General features: G+C 39.4%; 1 protein-coding gene across 2 annotated transcripts; it reads left to right on the top strand.

Moving 5' to 3' along the window:
* Window positions 1-1,426: 1,426 nt before the first annotated feature.
* mmp28 (matrix metallopeptidase 28) lies at window positions 1,427-19,881 on the top strand. 2 transcript variants are annotated; one of them, XM_079885604.1, is made up of 8 exons: window positions 1,427-1,609; window positions 4,723-4,799; window positions 5,095-5,276; window positions 11,828-12,049; window positions 13,096-13,341; window positions 17,512-17,655; window positions 17,729-17,893; window positions 18,942-19,881. In XM_079885604.1, the coding sequence occupies exons 1-8, from the start codon at window positions 1,523-1,525 to the stop codon at window positions 19,319-19,321; spliced, it is 1,503 nt and encodes a 500-aa protein (XP_079741730.1). In that variant the 5' UTR covers window positions 1,427-1,522; the 3' UTR covers window positions 19,322-19,881. The 2 variants fall into 2 exon arrangements, with proteins under 2 accessions (XP_079741730.1, XP_079741729.1); XM_079885603.1 differs by having other exon boundaries at window positions 5,095-5,300.
* Window positions 19,882-21,764: the final 1,883 nt, after the last annotated feature.

Raw genomic sequence — 21,764 nt, 5'->3', positions numbered from 1 at the left:
CACTGTTAATATGGCAATATTTACACAACTATCAATACTTTGTTGGGCCACCTTAGCCTCAATGACAGCCTGTAGTCGGTTCATGCAAACCTGACCTTCACTATTTTCCCAGACTCGCTGCGGCAGGTTCTTCAGTTCCTGTGGGATTTTCGGCACTTCCAGGCGGAGACGTTCCATCACCTCCCAGAGATGCTCAGTCGGGTTTAGATCTGGACTTTGTGGTGGCCAGTTTAATCCTCTTCTGCGTAAAGAAATCAGCAACCTTCTTTGCAGTGTGTTTGGGGTCTTTATCACGCTGAAAGATGTGCCGACGGCCCATGAGCTTCCCGGCTGATGGCAGCATCTGACTGGAGAATTTCCACATGCATCTCCGAGTTCATAGTTCCATCAATATAATGTAGTTTACAGTCCACTAGCTGCCATACACCCCGTCACCATAACATTGCCCCCACCGTGCTTTACAGGAGGAGTAAGACACTGGGGTTTCTCCTTTGGTTCTCCACACTTTAGTTTTGCCATCACTGCCAAACATGTTAAATTTGCTCTCATCACTCCAATGGACTGATTTCCTGAATTCTGCATGTGGACATGTGGATATGTTCTTTTGCAAACTGGAGGCGTTTTATTTGATTTCTCCTGCTGATCAAGGGTTTCTTCTGAGGAATGCAGCCCATTGTCATTCTTTCTTCCACAACAAGGCAAATTCTTCACCTCACCAGTCTCACTAAATTTCTTCACAATGGAAAAGACTGTCCCATAGGCAAATCTAACATTTTTGCTATATTTCTGATTGAAAAGAATCTTTCCTCTCAAATCAGTTGATATTTCACTGGTTTTGTCCATCCTTCTGTTAGACTCTCACAAATGAATTATGTTGAATAGCAGTCAGCTGTTAAATTTAACTACACAATAAGATAATACCAATTTAGGTCAACAAGTTACCAAGCAATGCTTAATTCCGTTCATTCTGTGGTGTTAAAAGGTCGCATTAGCAGTTAAAGAAAAAACACTTAAGCAAAACATGGTCAGGTCAAAGTGTCTGAATAATGTTTTGTCCCAAATTTGTATACATTTTACTGGTAGTCCACTGTATGAAGGACTTTTGGGTACAGTTTACTTTATTTTGCTATCCTCACTTACATAAATGAACTATAGTGTCCTGCACCCACTAGTAAAAAAATATCAAAAATTATATCTGGTGTCTGAATAATCTTTGGTTTGACTTATACGCAGGTTCTCTTCCTCCATGTCCGTGCTGGTGTCGGAGAGCAGGTCAGTGATGAGAGTTCAGTGATGAGAGTTCAGAGTTCAGTGATGAGAGTTCAGAGTTCAGTGATGAGAGTTCAGTGATGGTTCACGTGAGAGATACACGTCTCCACCCGCGCGCGCTCTGGAGGTGGGACGCGCGCTCGTTATTCGTTGCTTTCAGAGCCGTTCGGCTGCGCGCCAGTGAGAAATAACTCTTTATATCTCTTTCGGCTTTCATCGTGATGGGATCTATTTTCTTAAGGTGATTTTAGAAATGAAGAGTGCACAGATAAAGATGTTTGTGCTGCTGTGCGTTCAGACCGCGGTGAGCTCTCCAATCTCCACAGCTGATCAGGCTCAGGTAAGATCCGCTGTGCACCAGTTATCTTGTTTGTATACTATCTCAAAATAATTAATAATACATATGCTTAAATATGGACCATTATATTTTTATTTATTTAAAATACACAGCTAATGAAATAAAAAGTATATACACTGTAAAAAATAATAAAGTTGAGCTAACTTAAAAAATAAGGCTAATTTTAAAAATTAAATAATTAACAAAAACTAATTCGCTCCAGTTAAAATCAACTGAACTTGTTTTTTTAGTTGTCTTGACACAGAGTTTTAAGTTCAAAAGATTCCCTGGTAGGCTACTCATTGGATGAACAAAAGTTTTTGAGCCAACTTGAAAAAATAAGGCAACCTATCACACTCAACTTTTTAAGTTAGCTCAACTGATTAGCTTTTTTCAAAACCTTAAGTATTTGTCCAAAACTTGTCCAAATGTTGTCCCAACTATCCAAATTGAGTTATCTGAACAAACAATTTTTCATGCATTGCAAAAGCATGCATTGCAGCTTGAAAAATTATGTGGTAACTATTATATAAAAATGATTATGGCTTTGCATTAACCTGCGTGATTTATGCTGCTGCTGCTGTTGTTGCTGTTATTTAGCTGTCATGTGTTTCAGAGGTCATATTTTTACTGAATTACAATTGTTGATCATCACCCTGTTTGAGATTTGTGTGCTGAGGTGTTGAGCTATATGTGCTTCTCATTGCAATTTTTGCAACTTAATGGCCCGGGTGTAATGGGTAAACTGTGTGCCTCTAGTTTTAAAAGGCAAATGATGTTCATGTTGTGTTGTTAACTTTAAACATGGAGATGAAAAAACAAGGATTGTAGCTGCTTGCATTTAGTTGCCTTGAAAGAAGTTTTAAGTTCAAAAGGCTACCTGCTACTCATTTCACGAGCAAAAGTTTTTGAGTTAACTTTAACTGGAGTGATTTAGTTGAGCTAACTTCAAAAGTTGAGTGTGATAGATTGCCTTATTTTTTCAAGTTGGCTGAACATTTTTTTTTTTTTTTTTTTTTTTAGTTGTCTTGACAAGAGGTTTTAAGTTCAAAACTGGCACAGATGAACATAAGTATTTAAGTTGCTTTTAACTGAAGTGAATTAATTGAGTTAACTTAAAAAGTTGAATGTGATAAGTTGCCTTATTTTTTAGCTCAACAGTTATTATTATTAATTTTTTTAAGTGTTATGAGCTTCAAGTAAATTAAATCCAAAGCCATGTTTTTAGTTATACAAATGCATACAAGCATGTTGGAGACATGACTTGTCCTGCTTTCAGCAATGGAAAATGAGCCTGCTTTCAGGTCAGAATAATTGGCACAGCCCAAGGGAGGATTTTCATTGTGAGTTCACTGTAATTACATTCCCCCGCATGTTCAACTGCTTGTGTCTCCAGATATGAATGAAATTTAAATGATACCTAGCTGAAAAGATTTGCGACAATCAAGAAAAAATTATAAATATAAAAATAATAATTTGAGGTTCTATCATGCTTTTTAGTTTGCAAGTTTCCTATCCCCACTAGGCTATACACTGGCAGACTTGTTAAATGTATGAACAATGATTCTGTGTTTTGGAGGAAAGCTGCAACAGTTGAATTCTTGGTTTCTCAATAAAGCTATTTCCACTACTTTGATCATGTGTTGCTTCACTGCAGATCTGCCAACAAATTCCTGCAGCTTCAGTCTCATCCTACCTGTGACCTCCGGGTGGTTCAGAAGTGCACTACACACCTACACTAAAAGCAAATATGCAGTTTGCATGCCAATACCTGACTGAGACATTTCCCCTCATACACACATTTGAAAACTGAGGCTTTTTGTTTTAAACCTTTGGTTTCTGTTCAAACCCTTGTTTAGAATGAGATGCATTCAGAGGTTGACAGTAACGAAGTACACATACTTGAGTACTACACTTTTTGAGTATCTGTACTTTACTTGAGTATTTTTTTTTTTCCTGGAAACTTTTTACTTTCACTTCACTACATTTGATAGACAAATATTGTACTTTTTATTCTGTCAAGGTCCTTGAGTAGAAAGTAGTAACGTCAGTCAGAGGATGATTTTTTTCATCTCTAAAACATGATTGTTTTTTGCAGGTGACATGCATATCAGTAGTCACTATAGGATCACGTGTCGTGAAGTTCAGCGATTTCTCATTATTTTCTTTGAACACTAATCAACTGGTGGCAAAATGGACGAAGGCAGATCCTCGGCGCAGTGCGTGCATCCATGGCAAACAGGTCTTTCTGTTTTGCTGTTTGTTAAAGCAGTGTATTGGTGTTGGGCAGTTATACAGCTATGGTTGTGTAGCTGGGTTTTAAAGCTGGTTTGATTTTTTTAAATGTGCATGAAATCACATAGATGTGTACTTTGGTTGGGGTGGTAGGAGTGTTAAATAAAAAAAAAATGAAGATGATTATGGCTGTCTTTTTTGTCAGCTCAGTTCAACCTATTTCTATAGGTTTTATAACATTCTAAAAGCTCTTAATTCCACAGATACTTCTAACTGGTAGGTGGATTTACTAGGTTGCTTCAGAGGCATAAGGTACTGTAAGTATTACATACAACAATGCAACAATAATAAAACAATGCATTGACATTTACTTTTTACTTTTGATTCTTAAGTACTTTTAATAACAAGTACTTCTGTACTTTTACTTAAGTAAAAAGCGGTCTTTAGAAAACTTTTACTTGTAACGGAGTAACATTTGACCAGTAGTATCTGTACTTTCACTCAATTTTATCCCTTTCTGGATGAACATTCAGTATTCTCGTCTAGGGGATTCACAATAAAGTGAAGGGCATCTTCTAAAGTATCAGAGGCACGGAGGCCTACATCTTAGATTGTCCTTTTTCATGCAGAGGTCAACAAATGCATCTCAAACAATGCTCATATGGGTAATGGCTACTGTTGTGTCTGTTACTATGGTATGGTTTATGGTACTACTTCATTCCAAAATATGTTTAGTTTACAGTGCCAACAATTTGCCATTTTCCATAAGTGATGTCCCGATATATCTGGTTTTAGTGATCTCCGAGGTGAATTCGAGCTGCTGTCACAGGGCTGATTGAAGTGATAATGACGTATGACACATGATGTGTGTGTGTCTGCAGGGTTTTCTGGAGCGATACGGATACCTGCAAAAGGAGAAGGAAACTCATCATAATGCTGAAGTAGAGTCTGCCATCAGGTAAAACCTGTGACCTTGTTAGCACCATGATCTTCTAGTCTAGTTGTTATTGTCCTTCGTATTTCAAGACATAGGAATATGATTTTGACAAAAAATATGTTTTTGTTCACTAACAAACTTGGTCATTCATCAAAACTGTATAAGACTGTGGGTGTCAGTTCATCGTCTTAACCTGGTATAAAATCATACCAGCTATCAGAAACATCATAACTGCAGTTTAATGACGGTCCAGAGAATTTGGGTCACTGATCTAGTGAAGTGCAGCTGTTTATTCGTGTCGTCTCTTGTCTTTCAGAGAGTTTCAGTGGTTGTCTCAGCTGTCTGTCACTGGACGGCTGGACAGAGCCACGCTGGAGAAGATGTCATCAGCTCGCTGCGGGGTTAAAGATGTAGGGGGCGATAGTTCCTGGAGCCGAAGAGCCAACAGGATCTTCACAGGCCACTTGGGCAGACATGGGCGACACGAGCAGCATCTCCGTAAGAAGCGTTACACTCACATAGGTAAAGATACGGGGCTGTTGAATGCTTGAATCTGACAAATGTTCTAAGGTCTGAAATTAGTTTCAGGGAATTGCACGGCTAAAGTAGTTCCAGGCAGGTCTTGACCGCATAACATGTCCATATCACTTCACCAAATGATTTCAGTTATTTCAAAGGTCTTTACAGCCTAAAACAGTAAAAAAAAAAAAAAATTAAAAAAAGGAAAAAAAAAACAACACACAAAAAACACTGACCAAGCAAATAAATATAGTAAACAATAGGATCAAATCGACAAATTTTTTCCATGTTTTTTTGCCACAAAATTATGTTTTATTATGTACAGAAAGCACATACTCTCTTTTCTCTCTCTCAAACACACACACATACAGTACGGACACACACTTGCACAGAAATGTGTTGTCAGCGCTACTCTGAAGATTTTATCAGTAAAATAGTTCAGCAATTTACGAGACATTTCTCACTAGCGATGTAATAACGGCGCTGTTCTTGAAGCAGATAAACTTCAAGAGTTTTGATCATTGTTCTGAATCTGATCCAGGCGTAGTCTTTGACAAAAAAGTTCTTTTCTTAGCTTTTTGCTCAAAATGTTTTTTTGTTTTTTTTTATGAAGTCACCAGCCTGTTTTTGAGGGACATATCTCGAATGTTTGAAGACGCTCTCTAAGTGTTGGGCACACCTTAAAACTCTGAAATCCCATTCTGTTCCACACATCGTGTGTATTTTTAACAAAGAACAGCAATAAAGACTGAGAACAAGAACAGTAATTCAGTGCAAATTACTTGCAAACTGAATGAATGCATGCAGGTCATGTTTTCATTGTTTGTTTTTTACAAAAAAAAAATGTTGATAAGTGGTAGACACAACATTTTCTGTCAAACGGTCCTTTGGTAAAATGGATTTGCATGGAGTTGTGAGGTAATTCTGTGCCTGCTGGGTGGGGTGTAATTCTGAGCCGAATAATAATGGGTAAATACAGTGGTAGTCATAATTACTGTCCATATCGAGTGTATACATGCCTAGTAGGTTAGATCATCCACTTGTGGCCCACCGCAACATGCAAATTCACACAGTTTGCCAAGAGCTGAAGTTTATAAAACTTTTATAAACTATAAATTAGATTACACTGACAGTGTACTGATTACCTGTTTTCAGTCAGGTATTTGGCAGCGAGTTTTGCAGAAGACATTTATTATTTATTGAGTGGATTAAAACGAACATACACATCTCAGATTAGTGTAGGTTATAGTTGGACAGACAGGCAGAAAAGAGAGTCAGTCATTCTAACAGAGGCTGCATAGGTGATATTTTTGAGCTGTGTTGAAATAAAAGCTCAGTGTTTGTATGTGTGAATTGGACCTGTATATTCAGACCTGTCAGTTTGAAAATGTGCTAATACCTCAGGAATGCAGCACCATTGGTTTAAGTATGTGTGTGTTCATGTCAGTACCTGATGTGGGTTCTCAACACAAAAACAAAATATGTAGCGACTGTCTCATGACGACAATATATGGACAATAATATATGTATATATATATATATATATATATATATATATATATATATATACACACTGTGCACTAAAATATGAATTAGCAATTGTGGTATAATAGAGAAAATCCTAGCATGTTATACCTCAGACAACAGTGTTTGTGTTTTGGAAGTCTGTAATTATGTGTCTAATTCACAAAACCTCTGTCACATGTTAAGCTAGTTATTTACTGAGCGTAGCTCTTGTCAGTTTAAGAAGATTTGGAGAGAGAATTTTGATGTTTAAGTAAAAGTGCACTGAACACTTATTACTGATACTAGATGTCTCTGTAAAGGGAACTATCTGAACATTTTAAACTCAGCTCGTCCACTCTTTCTATATTTTTAACTGAGTTAGAACATACATTTATGATTAACCTGAGATGAAGAATTTGTGCAACACATCCTACTGTTACGGAATCAGATTCAAGAGGAGGAGATGGAAGTTAACAAGGAGTTTATTTAGACAACAACAGAGCAGGAGAACTGATGGCAGGTAAGTGGTAAGTGCAATAATCGACCTCTTCCTCGGGGTGCTGGACGATCAGGATGAGCAGTGTGGAAGGCTTCAAGTAGAGTGGGATCGAGGATGTCGGCTCTCGGAACCCATGATCATTCTTCGGGTCCATAGCCTCCCCAATCTATTAAATATTCCAGGATACCACCACGGCACCGGGAGTCCAAGATCTCCTTGACCTGGTAGGTTCAATTCATCTTTGAGAATTGACAGAAGTGGAGGTTCCACTGCTTGGCCAGGCTTTGGGGAAACAGAGACGTGAGAGTGATGAGGTTTAAGGAGTGAGACATGGAAGGCAGGATGAATTCTGTAATGTGCTGGAAGATGGAGGAGGTACATGTTGATCTGCCTGATGATGGTGAAGGGACCAATAAATCTGGGACTGAGCTTCTTGCAGGGCAGACGCATCGTGATGTCCCGGGTTGACAGCCAGACCTTCTGACCTGGCTGGTAGGAGGGAGTTTCAGCACGTCTGAGGTCGGCTGTCATCCTGCGCCTGCGCACTGCCTGTTGAAGCTGGTGGTGACCAGACCCAGACCCTCTCGCTCTCTCAGAACCATTAGTCGACCGCTGGGGCATTGGCTGGTTCCCTTGACCATGGGAACAACGGTGGCTGGTAACCGAGTACGCAGTGGAAGGGAGTGAGTCCAGTAGACGGTTGACGGGAGTTCTGGGCGTACTCGGCCCAGCCTAGGAACTGGTTCTAGGAGTTCTGCTGGCCCTGGAAGAAGGTTTGTAGGAAACAGCCAATTTCCTGGATCTTCCTCTTGGTCTGCCCGTTCGACTGTGGATGGTACCCGGATGATAGGCTTATGGTCACACTTAGGAGGGAGAAGAACGCTTTCCATACCCTTGATATAAACTGCAGTCCGCGGTCTGAAATGATGTCTTCTGGGATTCCATAGTATCTGAAGACGTGATTGAAGAGGAGTTCTGCTGTTTCCATTGCTGCAAACAGACAGGAAAGAGCGTCAGCCTTCACATTCTTTGAACCTGGATGATAGGAAATAATTAATAATTCCTCACATTTATATAGCGCTTTTCTGGGTAATCAATGCGCTTCACATGGAAGGGGGAATCTCCTCAACCACCACCATTGAAATGGAGAAATTAAATCAAGTAAAGAATAAGGCCCAACGGGCCTGGTGGAGATTAAGTCTCTTGACTTCTTTTAAGTACTAAAGGTTTTTATGGTCAGTTATGACTGTGAAGGGGTGTTGTGCACCCTCCAATCAATGCCTCCACTCCTCTAGGGCGAGTTTGATGGTGAGGAGTTCTCGGTTGCCAACATCGTACTTACTCTCCGCCAGGCTGAGTTTCTTGGAGTAGAAGGCACATGGATGGAGTTTGGCTGGGGTCCCCTGCTGCTGGGATAACACCGCTCCTACCCCGGTGGTGGAGGCATCCACCTCCACGATGAACGGTTTCTCGGGGTCTGGGTGGATGAGGAGTGGTGCGCTGGTGAATGTCTTCTTCAGTAGATGGAATGCTTCGTTGACAGATGGTGACCAGGTCAGAGACTTGGGCTTGTTTCTCAGGAGACTTGTAAGGGGGCTGGTTATGGAGCTGTAGCCATGGATGAACCATCTGTAGAAGTTGGCAAAGCCAAGGAAACGCTGGAGTTCTTTGATGGTAGATGGTGTGGGCCAGTTCCGGATGGTTTCCACCTTCCCCTCATCCATCTGGATACCTGTGTCGCTGATGTTGTAACCAAGGAACTGCACTGAGGGTTGGTGGAAGGAGCACTTCTCAGCCTTGAGGAATAGATGGAATTCCCACAGGCATTTCAGGACTTCTGCAATGTGGTGGCGATGGTCGACCATGCTCCGGGAGTAAATGAGGATGTCATCTATGTAGACGAGTACTGACCGGTGGAGATACTCCTGGAGCACCTCATGCATGAAGTCCTGGAATACGGAGGGGGCATTTACCAGAACATATGGCATGACCAGATACTCATAGTGTCCAGTAGGGGTCACAAAGGCGGTCTTCCACTCGTCCCCCTCATGTATCCAGATGAGGTTGTAGGCGCTGCGGAGGTCCAACTTGGTAAACATCGTGGCTCCGCAGAGGCGAACTTGCATAGTCAACTTGCATAGGTTCGATACCTGGTTCTGGAGTGCTGAGGTGCTCTGGCTGGAAGAGGAAGATAGATGGCGTTTGACTCTGGTGATCTTCGAGACACGACTGCATATGGGTGGTGAAGCGGATGGACAGTTGGATGAAACGTTCAAGGCCGATGGCATCATTGTATGCAGCGAGATGCAGCCACACTCTGGGGTCCAATCCCTGCCGATAGGTCATGAGGAGCGAGCACTCATTCCAGCCGCTAGCGGCCGCGAGGGTTCTAAACTTGAGAGCATAATCATTTGACATATTCCCTTCAAGGTCAAGGTAAACTTTATTATCCACAAGTAGGAAATTCATGTGGTCACCATTACACGCTCCATTGTTAAAATAGCCTGCTGCATACCAATAAAAAACAAATACAAAAAACATTAAATACAAAAACATTTAAACATTAAAACATAAGAGAACAAGGACAAGACAGACAAAACTATAGACATTGAAGAAAACATAACAAGCATGTATGAATAAATAAACTAGCTGATTGCTGTACAATCTAATTGCTGTAGGCACAAAAGAATCGCTGCCTACAGCAATTAGATTGTACAACAATCAGCTAGCAATTGTACAACAATCAGCTAGCAATCAGCTAGTTTATTTATTTGATGGAGATGATAAAGTTGCTCACCCACTGATGAATCTCCAACGGGTTTGCCGAAAACTTCACGAAAGTGTGTGACAGAATCATTTCAGAGACTGGGTTATAGCACTGGATTGAGTCCAGATGGTTTCGGCCCATTGGAGCACTCGCCCCTTCAGCAGGGAGATGATGAATGTGATCTTAGCCCGGTCGTTGGTGAAGAGATGCGGCTGCATTTCCAGGGTCAATGAACATTGCAGGAGAAATCCATTGTGGTGACAGCTGGTGTGATGGGATCAGTGTCGTCCTGGAGCGGTTCCGGTGAGCTCATGCTGTTGTCTATCGGTACTGTCACGGAATCAGACTCAAGAGAAGGAGATGGAAGTTAACAAGGAGTTTATTTAGACAACAACAGAGTGGGAGAACTGATGGCAGGTAAGTGGTAAGTGCAATGATGATTTGGAGAGCGGGATGCTGGAAGTGAATAGTATGTTTTTTTCTTACAGGAGTGATGACAGGTAGAGGATGGCTGGAACTCTGAACAACAGGAGATTTGAAAGCACGAGACACTGGAGGATCGCTGGAGATGTCAGGTAGCTCGTTTGCTAAGGCAAGGTAAGTAGTCCTCATCATACGAACGAGACCAGACAATGAACTGTGGTGAAGAGTGGGATTAAATAGTGTCAGTGATGAGGGTGGGGATGAGATGCAGGTGTGTGTGATTAGAACTCTGGTGAGGGAGTGCGTTGTGATTGGCTGGTGAGAGAGCCGGGCAGATCTGTAACACCTACTCCATGTCCAACACATTTATAAGGGTTCAAGCACCAATGGATATTGTGTTTGTACTGATTTTATTCTTCTTCTTCTGCTTCTTCTTTTTCTTCTCTTTTTTTCTGTATGGACGTCAGAGACCGTAAATCGTAGAGAACCCAACTTGGCAGGATTGTCTCAAACGTGCGTATCTACTCAGACGCACAGACATCTGGTGCATGGAATCGATTTGCGTTTAGGAACCCTAAGAACTCTCTAAGAACAAAATAATTTTTGGGTCAAGCCCTTTCAAATGTATATCTTTGATTTAATTTCCATCTATAAAATTTTTCTGCCATTTTGCATTTTCTCAAGAACCTTTTTCGAACTCACACTAATTTTGCACACAGTTCAAACACAGTGCAATACAGTGCTGGCAAAAAGTGATTAAAAAAAGTGATAAAAAAAATTGGATTTGTTGAAGTGTTATGAAGATGTATGTGAAGGCTTACACTTGTGTTATGAAGCCATTGCTTGTTTTTTTCACAAACTGACCTAAATCTCCTGAATGCAACATTGATGCACATAGAGCAGAGGATGATCTGAGGAGCACACGAGTTATGTCAAAACTGTACGGGGCACTACAACTGAAATTTCTTATGAGTAACATAACCGTATGTTCAGTAATCTATTAATCTTCTTGTGTAAAAACAATAATATGTAACAAATTATGTGAAAAATGGTGCATTATGAATATTTTATATAATTAGTTTACAAAGAAATCAGTCAAGATGCCAGCCATGGTTAAATATAGTGCTGTCCACTTATAATGAAGAGAACATTTTATGTATCTTTCAAGAAAAGATGAACTATGATTGTCTTTGTTGTACATTTTTAAAGATGTCATTAATGTAAAATACGAAATTAAGTATTAATTTAGTATACAGTTTGAAATGTTCTTAACTCAGTGAATTATAGTAATAAATGTAACATACATTGGTTTGATACTTGTTCATACTTCCATAGGAGAGAAATGGCACAAACGTCAGCTCACCTATGGTATCATGAACTGTCCGCGGAGTCTCTCTCCCAGTCAGGTGCGTGTGGCGGTGAACGCAGCGTTCCAGCTCTGGAGTAACGTGTCCGGGCTGCTCTTCCAGGAGCTCCAGCAGGGTCCCACCGACATCAGGCTCGCTTTCTTTGAAGGGGAACATAATGATGGGACAGGAAATGCATTTGATGGGCCAGGTGAAGTTTTCTTTCTTTCTTTCTTTCTTTCTTTCTTTCTTAATAATTTAATTTAAATAGTTACCATATTCTGTTCCCAATGTCTATGGACAGCATTTGTGCCATGCTGTGTATTAGCATTTACATAAAAAAATTTAGAAAAAAAGTGTTCTTACTGGCAGTTTAATGTTTAAAATTTCCGGCTATCCATGTTTTCACTGTTATTCAGTAGGGGGCGCTATTACACATCTTCTGAAAGAGTAGAGAATCTCCAGATCAAAACACAGGTGAAAAAGCAGAAACAAGCGATAGAAGCATTTCTTTCACACATGTAAAATAACACACTCATCAAACATTAAACAGCATATAAATTGCCTAAAGTTACCAAATGAAATGTCAACCTAGTGTTGATGGACGTGATCTACTCCATATATGATGTAATCATTGTTCTGAAATGCATCAGGAAGAAGTATTTGAACAAAAACTTTTTGTTCAATATGTTGCTTCTTTATGAAACTTACCCACATTCAAGTGTTGATAAATAAATAAAAAACAATCTTTACACTTTATTCTTGTTAGCATGAGATTGGTGTGTTATTATCACTTACCAACCCTCTTTTTGCAAAGTTATAAAAAAAAGACTTTAGATACACAAAGACGGTGCACTCATATTACTATGAATGGGAGAAAGCAACACACAATATGGCTGAATAAGGCCCGCCTTCGAAATTAAAGAGCCAATCGCCAATTAGTAAAGTCATCGCATCACTGCAGCTGTCGTCAGCTCCGGTTGCTTACGACTGCACATGCGCATTGGCTGCTCAAGCCTGGAAAATGCCTGGAAAATTTCAGTGTTTAGAAACAAAATGTATGAGACAGATTTCATTGGTGATTTCAAATATGAAATGAAATCGTGAGCTTGGTGAACAGCTTTGGAGAAAGAGATAAGAGCTGTTCTTGTACAACTAAAATAGAGGCATTTCAAAGATGGCCTGCGAGTGAAATGATTTGCCTTACAGGGACTTTGGTTTGGTCTTTCAACCAGGATTATTTCTTTATTTTCTTAGGTGGCACTCTGGCTCATGCATTTTTCCCATTCCGTGGTGAAGCTCATTTTGATATGTCTGAACGATGGACCCTGAGTGGTCTTAAAGGACACAACCTGTTCCTTGTGATGGCCCATGAAATTGGCCACACTCTGGGTTTGGTTCATTCACCAGTTCGTCATGCGCTCATGTCACCGTACTATAAGAAGATGGGCTCTACTGCACTGCTCAGCTGGCATGACATCACTGCTATACAACAACTCTATGGTAAACAAGCCGTTCTTTTCTTGTTAGAAAGCTGTGCAAGTGTTGATTTTGCAATATTATCTTTTAGCAGCAAAGAATAGGGCTCAGGGGCCGTATTCACAAAGAATTTTAAGGCTAAAAGTAGCTCCTAACTGGCGAATTTAGGAGCAACTCCTAAAAATAATGGGCGTGTCACTCGTAACTTTAGGACTCCTAATTATTTTGACTAAGAGTAATTCACGAAGCATTTTAGCCCTAAAAGTACCTAAGCCTGGGACAGCTTAAAAGAAGTCGAGAGGACTCCTAACTCACTAAGACCTTCACAAACTGCTTTTTGTGGCATTTCACGTTGCGATGTTTTGAAATGCGTATGCGGCGCTACAGGAGCTTCCAATCGCGAGGGAACAATTTTGCATTGTAGGCATAACTAGGGATGCAATAACGCCACCAACAACAACCAAAACTAGGCTACTCATTGCATGTAAACTAATTGTAATGTTTCATTGTGAATCAAATTAAAATGTTCTTCTCTTTGCAAACGTAGGCAGAGGCATATAGTGACAGATTAATTCAATAATGTTGCAAAGATATTGCATCAATCCATATGTTTCATTAGGCTACTAGGCTATTTGTTTTGCCTTACTCTTTATTCATTTAGGCTATTTATTCAGTTATTCATCATCTTCCGTCCTTCGCACTACTTGTGTAGCGCACGCATTCTCAGACCTGTCACCTGTCACTCATTATCGTAGGGGAGGTGTTTGAATCATTCCCGCGTTACAATCATCAGCCAATCAAGGTGGTCACTTCAGTCAAGCTCGTGCATGAATAATGACGTCATCCATAGCAACGAAGACTCACTCTTAGTTTAGGAGTTGTCATTTTTCTTTACTAAGAGTAGGTCTGAAAGGCGTTGTGAATAACTTTTAAGAGAAAACTCCTAGCTAAAATCTTTTAGTGCGATTTAGGAGTACTCCTAGTTGTAAGATAAAATGCTTTGTGAATACGGCCCCTGGGCCCGTATCCCTAAAGATTCTGAGAATCCTCTCAGAGAGCTCCTACTTAACCTAAAAATTCCTTGCCAGGAGTTTTAGCTTAGAAGTGATTCCAGAACATTTTCAGTGAACTCTGAGCAAGGAATGGATGGAAAATCCTATCTTAGTGAGGAGGTGTGGTTGACCCCGTTGCTAGGTATGAGTCATCATTTCAAAAGCCGTGATTGGTTGATCCTACAAGTTTGATGAAAATGAACTTTTGGTGATAATGAGCAAAGGATGTACCCTCAAATCAATAAACATAATTATACACTCTAATCTTATGCAGACTGTAATTGTAAATAATATTTCACATTCAAGAAAATATCTGGAAAATGAATAGTAATCTGTAGGGGTTATAGCCTAACATTAGAATCTAAAATATGTGAAAACTTAAGCTCATTACACCCTGTTCAAATAATGATTCATGTCCTATTTGCTCATATTAATATCCTAGCTGGCATATTTTGTACTTTCACTCCCATATGGACCCCATTGAAAACAAGATGGCCTATCTCAAGGGGCTGTCCTTAATGAAGTAGAAATTGCAACGTTACAACTCAGTGTGGTCTTAACGAGGGTAACACGGCTCAGCTTTTATCAATGTCTGTGATTGCTGGCTGGTCTATTTATGAAGGCTTGTTAAAAAATAAAATAACAAACATGATTCCTGCACGATCCAATCTGTAGCGTCTCAATAATTCCCTGTCATCCAGTGTTTGCAGGACATCTCTCCTGCCTCCTCTGTTGGCCATTTTGTGCAGCTGCTTAGGGGAACTCCTAAGCCACTAAAAGTCCTCTTCCCTGCTCTTAGCAGATCTCGCCTTAGGGCTCCTAATAATTTCCCCTAAAAGTGACACGAAAATCCCAGTTAATATAAAAGCTATTCCTCAAGATTCCTAGCGCTTAAAAGGGCTCCTTTTAAGCGCTAGGAATCTTGAGGAATAGCTTTTATATTAACTGGGATTTTCGTGTCACTTTTAGGGGAAATTCTAAGAAAACGTCATGACTCTGAGAATTTTCTTAGAATTTGGCCGCTAGGAGCCACTTTTTGCACAAAAATTCTTTAGGGATACGGGCCCTGGGCCCGTATTCATAAAGATTCTAAGAATCCTCTCAGAAAACTCTTAATTTAGCTTAACTTTTATGTAGGAGTCTAAGAGCGATTCGGGACCGATCTGAGAGCAACTCTGAGTAAGGAAAATACAAAAACTTTTATCTTAGTGAGGAGGCGGGGTTGACCCCGTTGCTATGTATGACACAATCTTTTGAAGACTGTGATTGGTTGGTTGTCCAAGAAGGGGAAAAAAGTGATTTTAAGTATAGGGTCTATTCTAAGCCTTCACTTTGAAATTACATGCGTAATTTTTCCTATTTGACCGTTCTCACACACACACATTGTATACAGTATATAAATCCTTATTTTATTAACCATGCTGTTTCCTATAAGGTATTTGCTTGGCTTAGAATGATAAAAATTGTTCCACTCTTTCCAATTACACTGATTGTTGGCATGTCTATTTAAATGGTGGTTTGAATGTTGGTTTTAATGTATCAAACATGGAATTTTCCCAGTTGCCAAATATCGTAATGTAGTGATTACTTTCATTTCGGGCGCTATGGCATTTCTGCGCTGTGTTGGAGATATTAGTGTGTCTCTAAAAAGATCAGTCACAAACATGATCCCTGCACGATCTAATCTATAGCGTCTTGTTAACTCACTGTCATCCATTGTCTGCAACACATTTCTTCTCCCTCTTCGTCTTTCTGCCATTTTCTCCTCTGCTAAAGAAACTCTTAAGCCTCTTAAAAGTCCTCGTCCGTGCTCCTAACAATTTTGACCTTAAGACCTCTTTTAAGGGTTAAGATGCTTTCTGAATTACTTTTTTCTTTACTAGGATTTTTTCTTTAAATTTAAGAGTAAACGCCCACATTTCTAAGAATTTTCTTAGAATTTTGTCACTAGGAGCTACTCTTTGCATTAAGATTCTTTATGAATACGGGCCCTGGTCTTTAGTAACAATGTATTTACAGTGATAGCAAAGCTGGCTATTGTGAGGAAGTTTGAGAATCTGTTAGGGTTTTCGCCTTTTCTTTTAGAAAATATGTGCATCTTAGATGCTTAGCTCTGAGAAGTTAAGTCACCTTTATTTTATATAGCGCTTAATACAATACAGCTTGTTTCAAAGTTTCAAGTTTCAAACTCCATAAGCAGGAAAATCGATGATTAAACCATCAAATATGAGTTCAATTAATTTTCTGCTGTAAAAAGACAATAGTGTCAGTCATTAGACAATAGTGAAATTATTCAGTCATTTCATTGTTGATTCAGTTCAGTTCAAAAATCGTGCAGTCAAATAAATAATATTACTGAATAATAAGTGTCTTTTAAACTGTAACTTTTAAGTCAAACCGTTCTTGTCTGTCAGTCATATAATGCAGGTCTATGGTCACTATCTGAAAGAGCATGCACAGAGAAGTCCAAATTAAACAATTCCCCATCGTAAGTACACATTGATGGCTTAAGACACGAAACGAGCGGTTTGTGTGAGAAAACGAACAGTATTTATATCATTTTTACCTCTTGTACACTTTCCGGCGCTTGCGCAGACTAAGCCAGAACGCGTGACACGTCACACACCAGGAAGCGCGCGCGCCCTCAGATCACTTGGACGTGGTTCTGTAGAGGTAAAAACGATATAAATACTGTTTATAAAAACATCAACATCTAAACCTAATCTTAATAAGAGCTTCTGTAGACGTCTGACAGAAATAAAATCAGGCTGGTTAGTAATAAGTGAAGCTGGGAATGCTGTTTGTGGAGTTGTTTAATCCTCCTCTGCTGAGATCTTCACAGATTTAATGGGCTGCCATGCATTTCACCCTTTTTTTCAGTGCGGTGCTTATTCCAACAAAAATTCAATGTCTCTCTGATGTTGGAGCTTGATGTCAAACAAAAGTTGGGTTTAGACGTCAACCTAACTTTCATTTTCAACCAAAATATAACGTCTGACTGACGTTGGATTAGTTGGAGTCCAATATCTTCTGAAGTCACATTGATGTACTGTGTTTGCTGGGAAGAGGCACAACTTAGAGTGTCATATACACTGGTAGTATATAAGTAATAAGTACATTGGCATTCTGCATGTGTGTGCAGGTCAACCACCTGGGGATACAGTGAAGCCACTGGCAGGACGGGCTCTGAGATGGCCCATGCAGGACTGGCAGATTTCTCAAGATCCTACGGGAGGTTCCCTCATACCCCACTACTGCCAGGGTTTCTTTGATGCCATCACCATGGGTAAGAACTGGACATTTTAATTGACACATTAACACTCTTCCTTGAACTGTGTAAAGCTGTCGTTTTTCTGTAGATGAGAATGGGACAGTGCTGGTGTTTCAGGGCCATCATTTCTGGACGGTATCAAATGGCAGTGTGAGCGATCCTCTTCCGCTTCAGACTCGCTGGCCGCAGCTGCCGTTGGCTATTGAAGCAGCTGCTTTCTCCCCGCTGGACAGCAAACTCTACTTCTTTAAAGGTAAATACCTCAGGAGTTCAGACCGTTACCCAAACACTGGTAATACAATATCCAGGGCAGTCACCCATGTTCCAGAGTGCAGATTTGTCCAAGGTACATCTGGTCAAACTGAATGCAGTGTCAACCCTCAAATCCCCAAAAGCAGGTTTTGTAATTACAACTTCTGTTGAAATTCCGCATCATAGAAAGCAAAGTGTCTCAACTGAAAAAAAAACAAAAAAAAAACGCTACTCTGCCAAAATGCTCTCAAGCGCCTTTGGCAGACACATGGCCTAAGGCTCCTCCTGAACTTACGTTTACAACTTTATTTATTTATATGAATTTTATCATTCATATAGCCATACTGATGTTTTTGTTGTGAACAAGCATTCCATAGGCTTTTGGAAAACAAAAAAACAAACTATTTTTATATTCCACAGAAGAAAGTAAGTAATAAAGTATACATAACCTGATACAATTCAACCTGATAATAACCTGATACAATTCAAAGTTTCAAAGCAGCTTTACAGAAAATCATGATGCTGCAAATGTTTATAAAATATTAAAATCTGAATGCCTTATAGTCACATTTAGCAGATTAGAGCTGTGAGATAATAAAGTTTACTTTTTACGAATATACAACATGAGTTACAAGTGTACTTTATCTTTGTGGATAAAGCTGCTTTCCATCTTTATATATAGAGCAATGCAATAACAGACTAGATAACACATTTTGCGACAGTATAAAATATTTTCTATAGAAGAATTAATTTAAGTGAGTGTATTCTATGTATGCATATAACGTTGGATGTACAATATATAAAACTTTTAATAAATTGCCTGACGAATATAAAATTAGCATTTTGCGACAATATAAACAATCAAGCAGTTAAGATTTGCTATAGAGTATATATCAGTTTACATGAGTGTGTATCTGGGTATAGTATTTGATATACTAGTATTTGTATAATTCGTGAAACCTAAGAGTGAGTAAAGGTCATTTTTAGGTAAACTATTCCTCCAAAGAAGCATATTCTCAACACATCTCCATGTTTTTTTCTCCTGGTAGGAAGACGGATGTGGCGTTACTCAGGCTCTGATCTGGACCCTGGATTCCCCAGGAAGAACAGTAAACTGGGCTTACCTTCGCACCCGGACTGTGCCTTCTTCTACCAGCCTCTGGGCCATATGGTGCTTTTCAAAGGGTCCCGCTACTTTGTCCTGAACCTGGAGTCTCTGAGCATTGAGCCGTACTACCCTCGTGCTCTGAGGGACTGGAAGGGTGTTCCCCGGGGGGTAAACGGCGCCTTGACTCGGCCCGATGGAAAACTGTATTTCTTTAAAGAGCAGCAGTACTGGAGGTTTGATCCTGGGAAGCTGAGCATTACTGCGACTGGACAGTGGGAAGAGAGGCTGCCATGGATCGGCTGCCACACGACTCCATCATAATGAGCTACTCTGACCAGAAGAGGCAGTCAAACTAGATTCACAATATTAAGAGGCGTTTGGGATATGTGCAATTAATGTAAGGCATAAAGGTTTTGTCTGGGAAAAGGACTGAAAAACAATCTACAAATGCAACAAGAGCTGGGCAAAGTGATGTACTCTGGCGAACAAAGAGTTCAAGTCACCCTGTGATGAAAATCAAGTTTTAAATGTTGTTTATCTGCTTTAAAGGCACACTATGCAGTTTCCGTTTTTCTCAAACAGCGACCCCTAGAGTCTCCGTAGTCTATTTAACGTTACTGTCGTAAATACCACTCACGCACAGTCCTCTCTGCACTCTTCCGACTGCGCTTCGTTTTCTTCGTCGACTCTGCCATGATTCACGTCTGAAATGCGTGCTAGTGTCTTCCATAGAGGCTGCTTCATATGTTGTTGATGTATGTGACGTCGTGCCGTAAAGCAAGTTGTGATTCTCGTGAGATTTGTTGGGGCGCCACCTCTCAAACTTGCATTGCTGGTTTTGCCAGCATGATGAGTTTTAAGGGATAAAATGATTGACTACAGGGGGACTTTAAGGTTTTTTCTTTAAGTCTCTTCTGCTCACCAAGGCTGCATTTATTTGATCAAAAATATAGGCTAGTAAAACAGTTGTGAAATATTAAGACAGTTATAAAATTAACTATTTTCTACTTGAATATATTTTAAAATGTAATTTATTCCTGTGATCAAAGCTAAATTTTCAGCATCATTACTCCAGTCTTCAGTGTCACATGATCCTTCAGAAATCATTCTAATATGATTGAAAACAGTTCAATGTTGAAAACCGTTTTTTGGGAAACTGTGATACACTACCATTAAAATATTTGGGGTAAGATTGATCTAAAACAATAAATAGAAATGAATACTTTTGATGTTACAAAAGATATATATTTCAAGTAAATGCCATTCTTTTGAACTTTCTATTTATCAAATAATCTTCATTAAAAGGAATCAGTTTCCAAAAAGTATTAACAGTTTTCAACATTGATAATAATAACCATTATTTATTACTGATTACCCTTAACCCTTTAGAATTCCTGCAAAATTTGCCCTAAAACGCCTAAAAAGGCATACCCAAAATACATTGGATGCTGTTCTTGAACCATTTGGAGTATGGTTTCAGTCTCTTTTGAAAGGGGACACTTTGAGGTTTGTTCCTAAACAGTCAGAATCACTGTAAGTCTTACTGGCATTGAGTAAAAGAACTTTGAACTCACTAAAAAAATGGGAAAAAATTTCCACCTACATTTTTTTTTGTAAACAGTTGCTTGCATATAACTATTGCTGGGAGGTATTAGCTGGAAAACACAGTGGCATCACAGCATGAAGCCTTACCAAGCCAAATTTAAAAGTCGATAACAATACCATAGATAATGAGTGTTTTACACATGTACAAACAACAACAAACCTCAAAGTGTCCCCTTTCAAAAGAGACCATGCATATACTCCAAATGGTTCAAGAACAGCATCCAGTGTATTTTGGGTATGCCTTTTTAGGCGTTTAGGGCAATTTTTGCAGGAATTCTAAAGGGTTAATAAAGCAATAAATAGTTTACTCAGTAAAAATAATTCTCAATATTATATGTTTGTTTGTTGAGCTGTAGAGATCCCTTGCAAGGTTTAATTTTTTTAATGAACAACACTACACCTGAGACTGAGAGAAAGTTTAACATTTAGAATACAGCCTCTTTTTTTGAATGCATTTATTCAGGAGACATGAGTCTCAATGAAATATAGTCTGTATTAGACTTTTAGACTTATATTTATATCTAATGCAGTGTACAGTGATCTGTAAGATTTAGTGTTTGTGGAAGTTACCATTGATCTGTCTTCTCATCGTAGCGCTCCACTGGTGCTGAATCCATTAAAGCCTCCGACAGCAAACAACTGACCATTAACTACCTGGATTTTGAGGAAAGGAAAAAGGAAAATAAATAATGTACAGCTAATGTCTTTAACTTTACATTAATAAATCTTATTATAGATGCACCACTTAATTTAAACATAGTTAGAATGTTTTGACACACATTGATCTACAATTTTAGGGTGCAACTTTCCAATTTTTCTCAATATGGAAGCAAAAAAAAAAGTCCCCCATATTCATTATCATCAAATCATTATTTTAATGTTATTTCATAGTTTCACCAGATACAGATTTTAAATGTCCACATCTCACCTCAATGCCAAAGCTGCTGCGTAGATTGCACGTTGATGCAACATCAGTCCAGATGTTAGTGAGCGGATTGTAGGCCTCCGCACTCCGCAAATCACTGGCACCATCAGAACCACCAACCTTTAAATAAATACACTTTTTATTTATGTATTCTGTGCATTTGTATATGCACATCCATGCATGCATTTACATATGTGCAACCTTTAAACTGGGATTGTTCCAAATTTCTGCATT

The sequence above is a fragment of the Squalius cephalus genome (assembly GCF_949319135.1).
Source record: "Squalius cephalus genome assembly, chromosome: 11".
NCBI classification, from domain to species: domain Eukaryota; kingdom Metazoa; phylum Chordata; class Actinopteri; order Cypriniformes; family Leuciscidae; genus Squalius; species Squalius cephalus.
The sequence above is the reverse complement of the archived record's forward strand: the minus strand, read 5'-3'. Positions and strand labels throughout refer to the sequence as shown.